This window comes from Cibotium barometz, chromosome 51 (assembly GCF_041138505.1).
Source record: "Cibotium barometz isolate CiBa-2024 chromosome 51, ASM4113850v1, whole genome shotgun sequence".
NCBI classification, from domain to species: domain Eukaryota; kingdom Viridiplantae; phylum Streptophyta; class Polypodiopsida; order Cyatheales; family Cibotiaceae; genus Cibotium; species Cibotium barometz.
This window is the reverse complement of record NC_141096.1, coordinates 9,318,440-9,333,906: the sequence shown is the minus strand read 5'-3', so window position 1 is coordinate 9,333,906 and position 15,467 is coordinate 9,318,440. Positions and strand designations below refer to the sequence as shown.

Sequence of the window (15,467 nt, the reverse complement as noted above, 5' to 3'; positions counted from 1 at the left end):
CACACTTTAGTGTGGTGGATGTGGCTGTTCTTTAGGAGGGTCATGCCATAATTTCATCCAACATAGAGAGTAATTAGCCTCTTGCCTTTCTTAGACAAGAGATATCATTGATATTAAATAATCCTCCTACAAACTTCTATTTCAAGCTAGATGGTAGGATGGTTAGGAGTAGACATGAAAAGTCTTGAGATTGTGGAGTAGTTGTAGCATGTCCCATCTCAAAAAAATAATGACATGAGTTTTTGGCTTTTTAAAATTTATATTATTTTAATTTTTAAGTTCTTGAAAAAAGTAAAAGTGTAAATTAGATTTGTGTTTGACGTAAAGCCTTTTTTAACTCTTAATATTTTGATTATAAGTTTGTGTATAAGGTACTTATATATATACTGATAATTATATGTAGGTTTTTTTTAACTTTGAATATTTTGATTATAAGTGTGTATAAGGTCCTTATATGTATACTTATAAGTCTGTGTATAAGGTATTTATATGTATACTTATAAATCTAAATACTAATATAAATATACTTTTTTATAACTTTAAATATTTTGATTATAATTGTGTGTATAAGGTACTTATAGTTAATTATAATAAGTATAGTTTCATACATAGATACTAGTATAAATATAAATTTAATTATAAATCTAAATACTAATATAAGCTATTAATATAAATATAAGTGAGTATAAGTATGAGTAAGTTCATTCATTTTCGTTATACCTTCACTTGATTTCACTCTGTAGTCTTCCTCACACGTGCAATTCCTCACTTTTTCTCGCATATTTCATTATCATCATGGTTACTCTCCGTGTAGCCTTTGATGAGTGGATTAGTGACACTTGTTGGAATTAGGATTAGGATTTCAACAATGCACACACACAAGACAGAGAAGCTTAAGAGCACACAAACTCACTTGTTGGAATTAGGGTTAGGATTGCAACAATGCAACAATGCACACACACGACAAAGAAGCTTAAGAGCACACAAACTCACTAGATTAGAATGAACAAATGTGTGCCAGATACAAAAGACAAGTACACATCCCAAATGAGTAGATAAGAGGGTGTACATATGCACGAGGGAAAAAACCTCCTAGTGAGGGAAAAAGTATCTCGGTAGTCCTAAGTGTGTTCAATAAATCACTACTAAAGTGTGTTCACACACATCACTACCATATAATGCTACAAATTCGCCCTAGAGTGAGGATGTGACCATGTACATGTACAGGGTATGACCGATCGATCCTGAAAAGGCAGTAAGCCCAAAGCTTTACAAAAAGCTTCGAACTTTTCACGAGGAAGAGTCTTCATGAATAAATCTACCATGTTGTCATGTGTAGGCACATAGACCAAGCTGATCTCTGCTGTAGAGTCTTTCCCTTGCATAGTGGTAATGCACCTCAATGTGCTTAGTGCAAGCATGAAAAACTGGGTTCCTCGCAACTGTCTGCTAATGCACTCTGGCTACTATCAGTGAAAATCGTAGTGCTAGATGACTGTCCAATACCGAAATAAGCTATAAGACGTCTGAGCCACACACACTCAACTGTAGTTGTACAAGCTGCCCCTGTACTTAACTTCAAAGGTGGAAGTGGCCATTGTAGGTTGCTTCTTGCTGAGCCATGATATACATGAATCACCAAGGCAAAAGCAAAACCCACTAGTGGTGGTCATAACATCTAGCCCAATCTGAATCACTGAAAGCATGCAGCTATGACTCACCCCCTTTTGGATAAAATAATCCAAAATACTGAGTGCTCTGTAAATAGCGAAAAACTCACTTAACAGCCTACCAATGCTTTGTACCTGGGCTATGCATAAATCAGCTCAATTGTGAGATCGCATATTGTATATCTGGCCTCGTGTTGCACACATAAAGAAGGGATCTAACAGCCTACTAATACAAACTAGCATCAAAAGAGTCTCTTGCATCTTGAAGACTAAGTCGAGTACCTATCTTCATAGGTGTAGTCTCACAGGTTTACAGTCTTCAGATTAAACCTCTTCAATAGCTTCTGTATATATTTAGACTGCAGCATAACAATGCCATCATTGCAATGCATAAACTGAATCCCTAAATAATAATGCAAGGGCCCCAAATCTGACATCTCAAACGGTGACTGCAAATCAGCCTTAAAGGCTGAAATCTGATCTAAAATTGGGTCCCGTGATGAGCAGCATGTCATCAACTTATAGAACGATGACCAAAAATATGTCCTTACTCCTCTTCACATAGAGGGTACTCTCTGTTGGACTATTGCGAAAATCATTTGCAACCAAGTATACATGAATCTTCTCATACCATGCTCTAGGAGCCTACTTAAGGCCATCAAGAGCCTTTTTCAACCTGTATACTTTAGACTCTTTTCCTTTCAACAGCAAAACCAAGAGGTTGCGATACAGACACCTCCTCACGTAAACAATCGTTCAAGAATGCAGTCTAAATGTCCAATTGATGTACATTCCACCCATGATGTGCTGCCAAAGCAATGAGACACCTAATGGTAGTCTTACGAGATATCGGTGCAAAGGTCTCGTCATAATCAATGCCCTTTTGCTGGGCATACCCCTTTGCAACAAGTCTGGCCTTGTAGCGATCAATGCTACCATCTGCTTTGCATTTTAACTTGTAAACCCACTTACTATCAATGGCCTTCTTGCCATGAGGTAGATCTATCAAATACCATGTGTTATTCTTGAGTATAGAGTTATACTCATCTTGCATAGCATGCATCCAATGATCATCATCCTATGCTTTCTCAAAGGAAACAAGTTCTTCCTCATTACATAAAGTAGAAATGAGAACATAATCCACATGAGAATAATTTGCATGATGAGAACCTGCACAAGTTCTGCTAGGTAAAGGAGCTGCCAACTTGCTATCCTTCAATGTCTGCACAAGCCATTTTGGCATACGCCTAGATTCTTCTATGATTGCTCTCTCCTCATCCAATACATCCTCAATAATTACCTCATCAAAAGGCTGATTTTGCACCTGGAAAGGCTGAATTTCACCACTTGGTTGACCATTCAATTGCTCTATACATATGGTTGCCCTCTATTAAACAAAGGTAGGAGCGAATCAAACATGTCCTGTGAGCATACATTCTGTTGTTTTTTGCATGAAAGCATGGGCTGAACTGAGTTTTCGACAAAAACAATATCTCTACTTACCAAAATTCGCTTTGAGGCTCGATGGTAGAGTCTATATCCCTTGCTTTCTGAAATGTATCCCACAAATATACATTTAACTGCCTTATCATCAAGCTTACTGTGTTGTTGCTTAGGCACAAGAGCATAAGCAAGATAACTAAAAACACAAAAATAAGCCACAGAAGGCTTCTTGCCATGCCAAGCTTCATAAGGAGTTTTAGACTGCAAGGCCTTGGTAGGACATTTGTTTAAACACATAGTTTATGCACATAGTTGCCTCTAACCAAAAACCATGAGGTAAATCTTGGGCTTTTACCATACATCATGCCATCTCATGTTCTTCCTCTCAGCCACACCATTTTGCTGAGGTGTGTATGGCATTGTACATTGATGCCTTATGTCTTTTTCAGCCATATATGCAGGAAATTCCTTGGACATATACTCCCCCCCCCTCAATCTGAATGAAGGGTGCTAACTTTACATTCACATGCATTTTCAGCCATGGATACAAAGTGCCTAAAGCACATAAAACCTCTGACTTCTGCTTTAATGAATACACCCAGCTATATCTAGAGTAATCATCAATAAAAGTGATGAAGTAGAGATATTCCCCAATAGATGGTGTCCTCATAGGACCACATACATCACTATGTATAAGCTATAATTTCTTAACAACTCTCATAGATCCATCCTTTGGAAATGATGCCCGATGTATTTTACCAAGAATACACCTCTCACATAGATGTCTAGTAGAGGTGTGAAGAGTTGGCAACTCAGACACCATATCATGTCTTTGAAGGCATAACAAACTGCCATAATTTAAATGGCCAAATCATGCATGCCATAATTCTGCATCACTCATAACATGAGTTGTAGAGACTGAGTAAGCAAATACATCCATCTTGTATAGGCCATGAAACAAGGCACTTGAGGCAATGATAGAATAACCATCAATTCTATCATGAACTCTACATTTGTCATCCACAAATTTCACCATCAAGCTTGATAAGGCTAAGGCTTTCGAAACTAACAGCAAGTTCTTCTTAATGCCTAGCACATGTAAAACTTTAGAAAGAGTAAATGAGTCCCCATTTGCAACAGTGAGCACAACTCTACCAACTCCTATGATGACAGGATATGAGGAACCATTTGCACATGTGACAGTTCCTGCACTTGGGGACAAATTCCAAAGATGAGAACAATTTTTTTTGTGAAGTAATGTGCTTACTAGCACCACTATCAAAGTACCAAGCATCCGATTCTGCCAGTGACATGCATACATCTCATGAACAGAAGGGTCATAATTGCAATGTACAGTCCATACCCAATCATCTTTAGCAAAACTTGCGGATTCCACCAGTGACATGCATACATCATGAACAGAAGGGTCATAATTGCAATGTACAGTCCATACCCAATCATCTTCAGCAAAACTTACGGATTCCTTCTTCTCTGCACTTCGTGTAGATACATCAGCCACAACTATGCCCAATTCTTTCTTTTTCTCCTTCTCTAGCCTTTTCTTGCACTTATTTATGTAGTGCCCTGGTTTCCTGTAATAGTCGCACTTGCCCTTCTTTTTAGGCTTATCACCTTCTTTCTCTACATCCTTACCTGAGGATTCTAATTTTGGCTTATAGCCACCATGCGAAGAAGCTTTACCTTTGTCTTTCTGACTAGTAACAAAAGCTTGGTCACACCACCTTGCATAACAGCTTTGTTTTGCCTAGACTGCTCTTCTTGCAAGAGTACTGAAACCAGCTCACCAAATGTAAGGGCATTTGGATTTCCCTTCATTAACTAAGGGTAGAGGAAAAACTCTGATAAGAATCCAGCAATTGAGAACTGTGGGTACCAATGTACTATCAGGATATACCTCATCCACACTAGTGAGCTGCTCTTTGAAATCTTTAATCTTGGTCAAGAAGCTGTCCATTGAGTCTCCCTCATTCATGTGCTCAAACTCCAACTATTTGCGCAGATATGCAACACGTGCTTCATTGTGCACCTGGTATAATGGAGCAAGTGCATCCCATGCTTGTTTTGAAGTCTTACATGAGCGAATATGAGGAATAATGCTTCCCTTCACAGAAAGTGCAAACAATACATGTGCTTGTGCATCTCTTCCGTCCCATCTCATTTGAGTAGCACTGGGAGGTACTGGTGGTGCATGTGGAGGAGCCACATCGGTATCAGATTCTACTTCAAACGTACCTATAACACCTGGTTGTACTAGTAGTTGTGAAACAGGATGAGTTTCACTACCACTAACCACATTCCAAAGGCCTTTAGCAACCAGTACATGCCTGATCATATAGGACCATAATGGGTAGTTAGTCCCATCAAGTTTGTCCTCAGCAGATAACATGTTGAATACATCACTGCTGCCAGCCATGACTGTCTACCAAATGCAAAATCTTTCAACCCACTGCAAGTACTCACAGTATTCACTGAATGCAACCTTGGATGGCTACCAAACTGACTGAATCACCTACAAAGTGTATGCTACCATCTGCTTTGTGTTTTAACTTGTAAACCCACTTAGTACCAATGGCCTTCTTGCCCATGAGGTAGATTTGTCAAATACCAGGTGTTATTCTTGAGTATAGAGTTATACTCATCCTGCATATGTGTTGGAAACATGGATTCTCCCACTTCCCGGGAGGTCACCCATCCCAGTTGTGTTCCTGCGTAAGCGCGCTTAAGTGAGGTGTTCTACAAATTGATCTAGTCATCCAGACCCCAAAACCTTAAGGTGTTAGGTGACCGGTGTTCCACAAATTGGTCGTCATCTAGACCCCAAAACCCTTAAGGTGTTAGGTGACCTCCAGTAATCCAATTTGTAGAAAACTCAACTTGCCAAGATTCAAACCCAATCTCACCACGTGAGTTGGTTCTCTCTAGAAGTGTGGATTGCATCTCCAACACCCCCCCTCAAGCCACACTTTGGTTGAGGTCTTAGCTTCCAACATCACAACCTCGTCTCTAATACCATGTTGGAAACATGGATCCTCCCACTTCCCAGGAGGTCACCTATCCCAGTTATGTTCCTGCGCAAGCGCACTTAACTAAGGTGTTCCACAAATTGGTCCAGCCATCCAGATTCCAAAACCTTAAGGTATTAGATGACCTCCGGTTATCTGATTTGTAGAAACCTCAATTTGCCAAGATTGAAATCCAGTCTCACCATGTGAGCTCGTTCTCTCTAGAAGTGTGGATTACATCTCCAACAACCTGAGGATTCTGATTTTGGCTTATAGCCACCATGCAAAGAAGCTTTACCTTTGGCTTTCTGACTAGCAACAAAAGCTTGGTCACCAGCTCACATAACAGATCTATTTTACCTAGACTGCTCTTCTTGCAAGAGTACTGAAACCAGCTCATCAAGAGTACTGAAACCAGCTCATCAAGAGTACTGAAACCAGCTCATCAAATGTGGGGGAATTTGGATTTCCCTTCATCATCATGAGTCTAAGGGTAGAGACAAAACTCTGATAAGAATCCGGTAATGCATTGAGAACTGTGGGTATCAATGTACTATTAGGATATATCTTATCCACACTAGCGAGCTGCTCCTTAAAATCTTTGATCTTGGTCAAGAAGCTATCCATTACGTCTCCCTCATTCATGTGCTCAGACTCCTACTGTTTGCACAGATATGCAACACGTGCTTCATTACGCACCTGGTATAATGCAGCAAGTGTATCCCATGCCTGTTTTGAAGTCTTACATGACCAAACATGAGGAATAATGCTTCGCTTCACAGAAAGTGCAAGCAATGCATGTGCTTGTGCATCTCTTCCATCCCATCTCGTTTGAGTAACAGTGGGAGGTACTGGTGGTGCATGTGGAGGAGCCACATTGGTATCAGATTCTACTTCAAACGTACCTATAATACCTGGTTGTACTAGTAGTTGTGAAATAGGATGAGTTTCACTACCACTGACCACATTCCAAAGGCCTTTAGCAACCAGTACATGCCTAATCATTCAGGACCATAATGGGTAGTTAGTCCCATCAAGTTAGTCCTTAACAGACAACATGTTGAATACATCACTGCTGCCAGCCATGACTATCTACCAAATGCAAAATCTTTCAACCCACTGCAAGTACTCAGTATTCACTGAATGCAACCTCGGATGGCTGCCAACTGACTGAATCACCTACAAAGTGTATGAAAAATAACATAGAGTAGAGAATAGAGTGTTACTGGCAAAACTATGATGGTCTATATTGTTGAAGACATTGTAGATGCTGCTGCACAGCCCAAACACCCAAAATCGAGCATAACCAATCAAAAATGACGCCTCTCCAGAACATTTGCAAAAAACCTTACGATGTCGAAAACGCGCCCTTTGCAACAAGTCTCGCCTTGTAGCGATCAATGCTACCATCATCTGCTTTGGGTTTTAACTTGTAAACCCACTTAGGTATGAATGGCCTTCTTGCCAATGAGGTAGATCTGTCAAATACCAAGTGTTATTCTTGAGTATAGAGTTATACTCATCCTGCATAGCATGCATCCAATGATCATCATCCTATGCTTCCTCAAAGGAAACAGGTTCCTCCTCATTACATAAAGTAGAATGAGAACATGATCCACATGCTCATTATCTCCATGATAAGAACCTGCATGAGTTCTGCTAGGTAAAGGAGCTACCAACTTGCTATCCCTCAATATCTACAAACACAAGCCATTTTTGGCATATGCCTAGATTCTTCTATGGTTGCTCTCTTCTCATCCACTACATCCTCAATAATTGCCTCATCAAAAGGCTGATTTTACACCTACAAAGGCTGAATTTCAGCACTTGGTTGAGCATCCAATTGCTCTACATATGGCTACCCTCTATTAATTTACAAAGGTAGGAGAGCGAATCAAACATATCCTATGAGTATACATTCTACTCATTTTTGCATGAAAGCATGGGATGAACTGAGTTTTCAACAAAAAACAATATCTCTACTTACCAAAATCCACTTTGAGGCCGGATGGTATTGTCTATATCCCTTGCTTTCTGAACTATATCCCTTGCTTTCTGAACTATATCCCACAAACATGTATTTAATTGCCTTATCATCAAGCTTACTGCATTGTTGCTTAGGCACAAGAGCATAAGCAAGACAACCAAAAACACGCAAATGAGCCACAGAAGGCTTTCTGCCATGCCAAGCTTCATAAGGAGTTTTAGACTGCAAGGCCTTGGTAGGACATTTGTTCAACACATAGTTTGCGCACATAGTTGCCTCCACACAAAAACCATGAGGTAAATCTTGGGCTTTCCCCATACATCGTGCCATCTCTATGAGAGACCTATTCTTCCTCTCAGCCCCATACCATTTTGCTCAGTGTGTATGGCACTGTATATTGATGCCTTATGCCTTTTTAGCCATATATGCATGAAATTCCTTGGACATATACTCCCCCCCTTGATCTAAACGAAGGGTGCCAACTTTACATTCACATGCATTTTCAGCCATGGATACAAAGTGCCTAAAGCACATAAAAACGTCTGGCTTCTACTTAGATACACCCAGCTATATGTGGAGTAATCATCAATAAAAGTGACGAAGTAGAGATATTCCCCAATAGCTGGTGTCCTCAGAGGACCACGTACATCACTATGTATAAGCTATAATTTCTTAAGAGCTCTCACGGATCCATCCTTTGGAAATGATGCCCGATGCATTTTACCAAGAATACACCCCTCACATACATGTCTAGCAGGGGTCTCAAGAGTTGGCAACTCAGACACCATATCATGCCTTTGAAAACGTAACAAACTGCCATAATTCAGATGGCCAAATTGTGCATGCCATAATTCTGCATCACTCATAGTACGAGTCATAGAGACTGAGCAAGCATCATGCTACAACTTCTCAAATACATCCATCTTGTATAGGCCATGAAACAAGGCACCTGAGGCAATGATAGAAAACCATCATTTCTATCCTAAACTTTACATCTGTCATCCATAAATTTCACCATCAAGCTTGACAAGGCTAAGGCTGAAACTTATAGCAAGTTCTTCTTAATGCCTAGCACATATAAAACTTTAGAAAGAGTAAATGCGTCCCCATTTGCAGCAGTGAGCACAACTCTATCAACTCCTTTGACAGGATATGAGGAACCATTTGCACATGTGACGGTTCTTACACTTGGGACAGATTCTAGAGATGAGAACAAATTTTTTTGTGAAGTAATGTGCTTACTAGCACCACTGTACCAAGCATCCGATTCTACCACTGACATGCATACATCATGAACAGAAGGGTCATAACTGCAATGTGCAGTCTATGCCCAATCATCTTGAGCAAAACTTGCAGATTTCTTCTTCTCTACACTTAGTGCAGATGCATCAGCCACACCAAATCTTTGTCACTGTGCACAGCCCAAACACCTAAAATTGAGTATAGCCAATCCAAAATGACGCCTCTACAGAACGTCTGCAGAAACCTTACGGTGCCTAAAATGCACCCAAAATAGTATATACCTTCTTCTCCTAAGAGGGTATCTTAGGAGAAGGTATGTACTGTTTTTGCAGTGCCCAAAACGCACCTAAAACTTCGTATACAACACACTACAGTATATACCTTCTTCTCCTTAGAGGGTATCTCAATCGGAGAAAGAAAAATAGGGTCATGTGAGGAGGGAGGCAAACTACTAGATCAAGTGTCAAGGAAGCTAGCTCTGAAACCAATTGTTGGAATTAGGGTTAGGAGTGCAACAATGCACACACACAAGATAGAGAAGCTTGAGAGCACACAAACTCACTAGATTAGAATGAACAAATGTGTGCCAGATACAAAAGATAAGTACATACCCCAAAATGAGTAGATAAGAGGGTGTACTTACGCATGGGAAAAAAAACCTCCTAGTGAGGGAAAAAGTACCCCAGCGGTCCTAAGTTTGTTCACACATATCATTACCATATGATGATATAACACTCATTGTTACGCTCACCTCGTAGACCCAATTTATGCTAGGTTATGCAAGAACATAGAGATTGAGAGCTTGTTGTCTACTCTACAACCTAAGAACTCTATCTTGGTAGAGTTTTGCTTGGGATGTGATGAAATTGTCTTCTTCATCCATGACTCTGCTTCAAGGTGGATCCCTATGGACTTCCTCTTCTCCATGAAGAGAGAAGATAACCACAAGAAAGTTATCAGGAGAGCCATGGCACATGTCCCCCTAGACCTTGTCATAACCTCGGTTTCTACCTTCTATGAAGAGCATATCCCAATCAATGTGATTGAATAGGATATTGCTCTTGCAATTTACATCTTATCAATAGACATTCAAGCGGAGCCTAAAGATTATGACCCTACCACTAACATCCCATGCTTGACATACCTGGATCACGAGGCAACAAAGACGCTAAGAAAACTTTGAAAATATCACTTACAGACATCCACTAGCAGCCTACACGAATGGAATTTCATGGCCCACCCCTTGAATCCCTGACACCCATCATCATAGAGGGTGAGGTGTACTTAGGTGCTAAACATGATGCTATACTTGGTTCTTCAAATTAGACTTCCATTTTTACATAATGATAGGGAGTTTACCATGGTTAACGCAGCGAGATCCGTGGAACTAATTATATGTTTATACTAATTGTCGTGGAAGTTGTTTCTAAGAATGATTATCTGGAACGGGTATCCGGTTAGTGAGTAGTGATGCAATCACCAATAATGTTGGTGCCATCTCTTTTTAGATTGGATTAGAGTAGAGATCTCTCTAGCGAGAGAGAAACCAAACCACCATTATCTGTTGTTTTCCGAGAAGGGGAAAATCAACCTTTATGCCATATGATGCGCAATTCCAAGAGTTTCATTCTACTGGACGAGAAACTGGTAAAAGTACATCTCGACAACTACGATGATGTCATGTCCATAAAAATCTTGCTTATACAAGATGTCTTGGATCTCGTGGACATGAGGGAAGACGGGCTGTATTGTATGCTTTTTTGAGATACTGGTGATGGTTTCATTGACTTCATCATACAAGCTGCTCCACCAGTTGTTATTAATGAAGTCAGTCTAGGATGGTACCAACTTGGATGATGTATCTGCCACATCATCCAAGTCCATGCATCTATTCAAAATGCTGCTCCCCGAATACGAGATTTTCGATGCAGAATTCGAAAGGTTGTAAGAGAAGATGTTCATGCCTCGACAGTAGTAGGTGGGGAGTCAGATGTAGGGCATGTTGGTGATAATCTTTGGGTAGCTGGACGATAGGGAGCTTGTTAAGGCGGCATGAAAGGTATATGCGATGTAGAAGTTCTTCATATACAAGGCCTCCTTCTTCTATTGTTGTGGGAATGGCTTAGGCCCTTCAAATTTAGGCAAATTTGATATAAACGACCCACACCTTTTGATTTGGCAGAATTAGTGCCAGGACAAGATATGATTTCCCAATTTCACAGCTTTTGATGCTTAGACATTAGGCTTCTTCATGGTGGTTAACTTCGTGGCTAATATGTCGGCCAGACCGACGTGTGACAAGATATTATTCCCAAATCTCACAGCTTGGATTGGGCTTCTTCGTGGCTAATACATGGGCTAGGGCGAGGTTGTGTTTGTGTTGAATCCAGAGGTTGTATTCTTTGAGTCAAAGCTTTCTTTAAAACTCAACCAAAGATGTACCTAGAGGGTTATCGTTGACAATGTGTCTATGTGTGATGTATGTAGGAAAAAAATGTGATGCCCTTACTGAAATATGCAGTTGACGTGTATGGGAAATGGGAGGAAGGTGTGCCCCTTGTATGTATGCCTCCAATCTTGAAGATTTCTCCAACTCAACTACTTTCTTTGACTCTCTTTACTACTTTCTTTGACACTCCAACTTAACTGCTCTCTTTGACTCTCTTGACTACTTTCCTTGATATTTATTCGACATACCTTTTCTTGGGGAGTCAAGGTTGTGAGATGCTGAAGTTTGGCAGTGGATTTTGCCCATAACTGTAATGGATGTGTGGCAATGGATTTTGCCCATAACTATAATGGAGCTAGGTGGTCTCTCTTGTTCCAATCATTTCCGATCACTTCCATGTCCTAAGGTTTTCCTTGAGTCTTGAAATGACTTGTTTTGTTTCAACACTTAGTACTAATGACACATGCATCCCAAACGACACATGTCGACACCTTCCTAGTGATTTTTCCTTACTTGGCAGTGCTTAATAGATTTTTCCGAGTCCATGTCTCTGCTACTACTTGCACTTCTTAGCACAATCCCATCAGAGTACCACATGTACATCTTAGCTTAGTAAATAACTAACACCAAAATCAATTGTGACACCCTTCTCCAATGATGTACGTGTCAAACAAAACGTTGCAATTTGCTCTTCTCCTTCTTTATTGTAGGAATAAAGTCAATGAGGATTGACATTCACCATGTCATCCTACAAACCATGCTAAGGATTGAAAATTGTGCGGCTTCATGCCCATGCCCTCTATGAGAAACATAGGTCACTCATGTAAATATACATGCAAAATTCACTCTTCATAGTCATGGTCCTTGATCACAAGTAAACGGTGCGAATTTGACCATACCCATAATCGAGAGCATACGACATGACCCATCCGGGGTTCGAACTCATGACCTCGAGACAGGAGCCGTTTCTGCTCCCTTCTAGTCAGTCTACTGCAGGTGAGAGAGAGGCTATGGCTTCCGTAGCTCGCCGCACCATGGCTCGCACATCCGGGCTTGCCCGCCTGCTCTGCAACCCCGCTCTCCATATGCAGGCTCGATCCTTCTGGGCCTACAACTCCGCCTCCCCCGTCAACGGCTCCGGCCATGTCGAGTGGGACTACCGCGGCCAGCGCAAGGTGCTCCCCGTCCACCACATCGTCCCCTACATTGCTGTGGATGCCTACGTCGCCCCCAATGCAGTCGTGGCGGGCGCTGTGGATGTCTTTGATGCCTCCTCTGTCTGGTATGGATCCGTCCTGCGAGGCGATCTCAACAAGATCACCATCGGCTTCGCTTCCAACGTCCAGGACAAGTGTGTCATCCATGCGGCCAAAACCTCACCAACAGGTACTCTTCCCTGTGCATTTATTCATCAATTCATCTACCCTAAGAGCTTTGCTGAATTTGGCATGATTTGGAAAAGCTTGCCCTGATCCCAACATGAGATGCATGGGGTTGAAGTTTTTTCCTCCCTGTTGAGGGTTCGGTAAGGTGCAGTCAGTGGAACTAATTGCAACATTGTGTCTTGGCTAGGGCTTGGTGGTAGTTGATAGCACAATGGCTGCAACATTGCGTCTAGGCTATGGTGCAATGAGAGCTTTATAATTGCAACATTGTGTCTTGCTCAGGGTTTGGATGGTGCAGCCATTTAAAATGAGAGCCAACTATGTGCCTAAGCAGGCATGGTGCTCTCAATGGAAATGACATGCTAACCAGAAATTCGTGCCTGGGCTCCAGCTTAACATTTCGTGTCTTGGTTGAGTTTGGCATGGTACACTTCAGGGAAATGACATGCCATGACAACATTATGCCTTGGTTAGGGTTTGGTGTTGCTTAGTAGCTGCAACATTTCTGAGTCTTGGCTAGGGTTTGGCATGGTGCACTTAAGAGAAATAACATGCCATCGTGAGGTTAATAACTGCATGTTGTGTCAAGACTACAGTTTTGCATGGTCCACTTATGAGCTGCACTGGTTGGACTCTGGTGTAGTGCATCTAGGGCAAACAAGAGGTGACTTGAACACGTTGTCTGAACATTTACCCTTGTCTTGTTTGATAATTTTACAGGTCTTCCAGCAGAAACTGACATTGGCAAATATGTCACGGTAGGAGGGTTTTCCACTCTGCGATCATGTGTCATAGAGGACGAGGTGCTTATTGGACAGCGATGCATTCTGATGGAAGGCTCTCTTGTGGAGACACATGCCATCCTTGAGTCAGGTTCGGTAGTACCACCTGGCAGACGGATACCTGCCGGTGAGCTGTGGGCTGGTAACCCTGCTAGATTTGTACGGCAGCTGACGTATGATGAAGTACACAATATCAAATTGCTGGCCGAGAAAATGCGAATTGTTGCCAAAATGCATGCATGCGAGTTTCTACCATACTCAACAGCTTACTTGGAGGCTGAAAAGTTGAAGAAGTCACTCTTGCTGCCAGCTTGAATGGTCTGAGGATTGTTTTGCAGAAAACTCTTTGGCAGCTTGCTTTGGAGTTGCTCGTGTTTGCCCTATTGGTACATGGGGAAAAAAACATTAGGTCATTGATATGAGGCTCCTGCCTTTCCCTTCTACAGGGAAAATCTTGGGTTGTCAACTGCAATGCTTTTACAAATAAAAGGAAGTCGTGACTAACATAATTCTGGGGAAACCTTTTCTTGAGATATCCTGAGGGATAAGAATGATTTGAACGTTTTTGTAGTTAGTGCTGTCTTTCTTTTGCAAATTATATAAGTGCCTTTTCCTGTTTTTAATATGTATTATGAGAGAGAGAGAGAGAGGTTCTAACATAGCCAATGCAGCAAACCACATATACATTGTATGATAGCGCAGAAGTGCAAGGAATAGAAGCTGAACCATGGGTTACTTAATCAGAAGCTTGATGTGTACACGGCTATGCCGCCAATACTCGTCCCAAGGGTGGGATGAGAGTGTGGGAGATGTTATGACCTTGGAAGTTTAAATGCAGCCAGGCAAAACTTTCCTTCTACTTCTCCATCTTCAGGGTTAGGTAGGAAGTGCCCATATGAATAATTTATGGTGTGTATGGCCTTCTCCTTATGGATAGGCTTGCATTCATTACTGTTACATGCTATATGGCTGTCTCTGAGTGTGCAGGCAGGAATGATTCCGGTTTTGCAAGCTTATATAAACATTTTGTATGCACACTTGAATGACTAGTAAGGATGGGGGGGGGGGGGGGGGAGAGGGGGCAAGCTCATCAACATCAGCATTGTGGCACAGTGGCATCTCCTCTGAACAGCTGAAGGAGATGCCATAGATGGTCCAACTTGACAGAGCTCGAATGGCGGAGGGAAGAAGTTTTTTTTGTGTGGATTATAAATACCCTAAGGTTAAGCCTTTAGCAGGAGGGGGCAAGCTCATCAACATCAGCATTGTGGCACAGTGGCATCTCCTCTGAACAGCTGAAGGAGATGCCATAGATGGTCCAACTTGACAGAGCTCAAATGGCGGAGGGAAGAAGTTTTTTTTGTGTGGATCATAAATACCCTAAGGTTAAGCCTTTAGCAAGAAAGCATATGTATAAAGGAACTTCCATAAGGTGTGTTAACATGGGCCTCATTCACATGGTTTTAAAATTGAAAACAAGAGCGTC

The 15,467-nt window shown here is 41.4% G+C and overlaps 1 protein-coding gene across 1 annotated transcript; it reads left to right on the top strand.

The window, feature by feature from the left end:
- The first annotated feature begins 12,722 nt into the window (after positions 1-12,722).
- On the top strand, positions 12,723-14,599 carry LOC147609304 (gamma carbonic anhydrase-like 1, mitochondrial). The gene is made up of 2 exons (XM_086787844.1): positions 12,723-13,200; positions 13,920-14,599. The coding sequence occupies exons 1-2, from the start codon at positions 12,735-12,737 to the stop codon at positions 14,294-14,296; spliced, it is 843 nt and encodes a 280-aa protein (XP_086643970.1). The 5' UTR covers positions 12,723-12,734; the 3' UTR covers positions 14,297-14,599.
- Positions 14,600-15,467: the final 868 nt, after the last annotated feature.

Bases quoted from the DNA above. Each gene is read 5' to 3' on its own strand.
- LOC147609304 (XM_086787844.1), top strand. From the start codon at position 12,735: ATGACCCATCCGGGGTTCGAACTCATGACCTCGAGACAGGAGCCGTTT. The intron at 13,201-13,919 runs GTACTCTTCCCT...ATAATTTTACAG, and splicing joins GGCCAAAACCTCACCAACAG to GTCTTCCAGCAGAAACTGAC.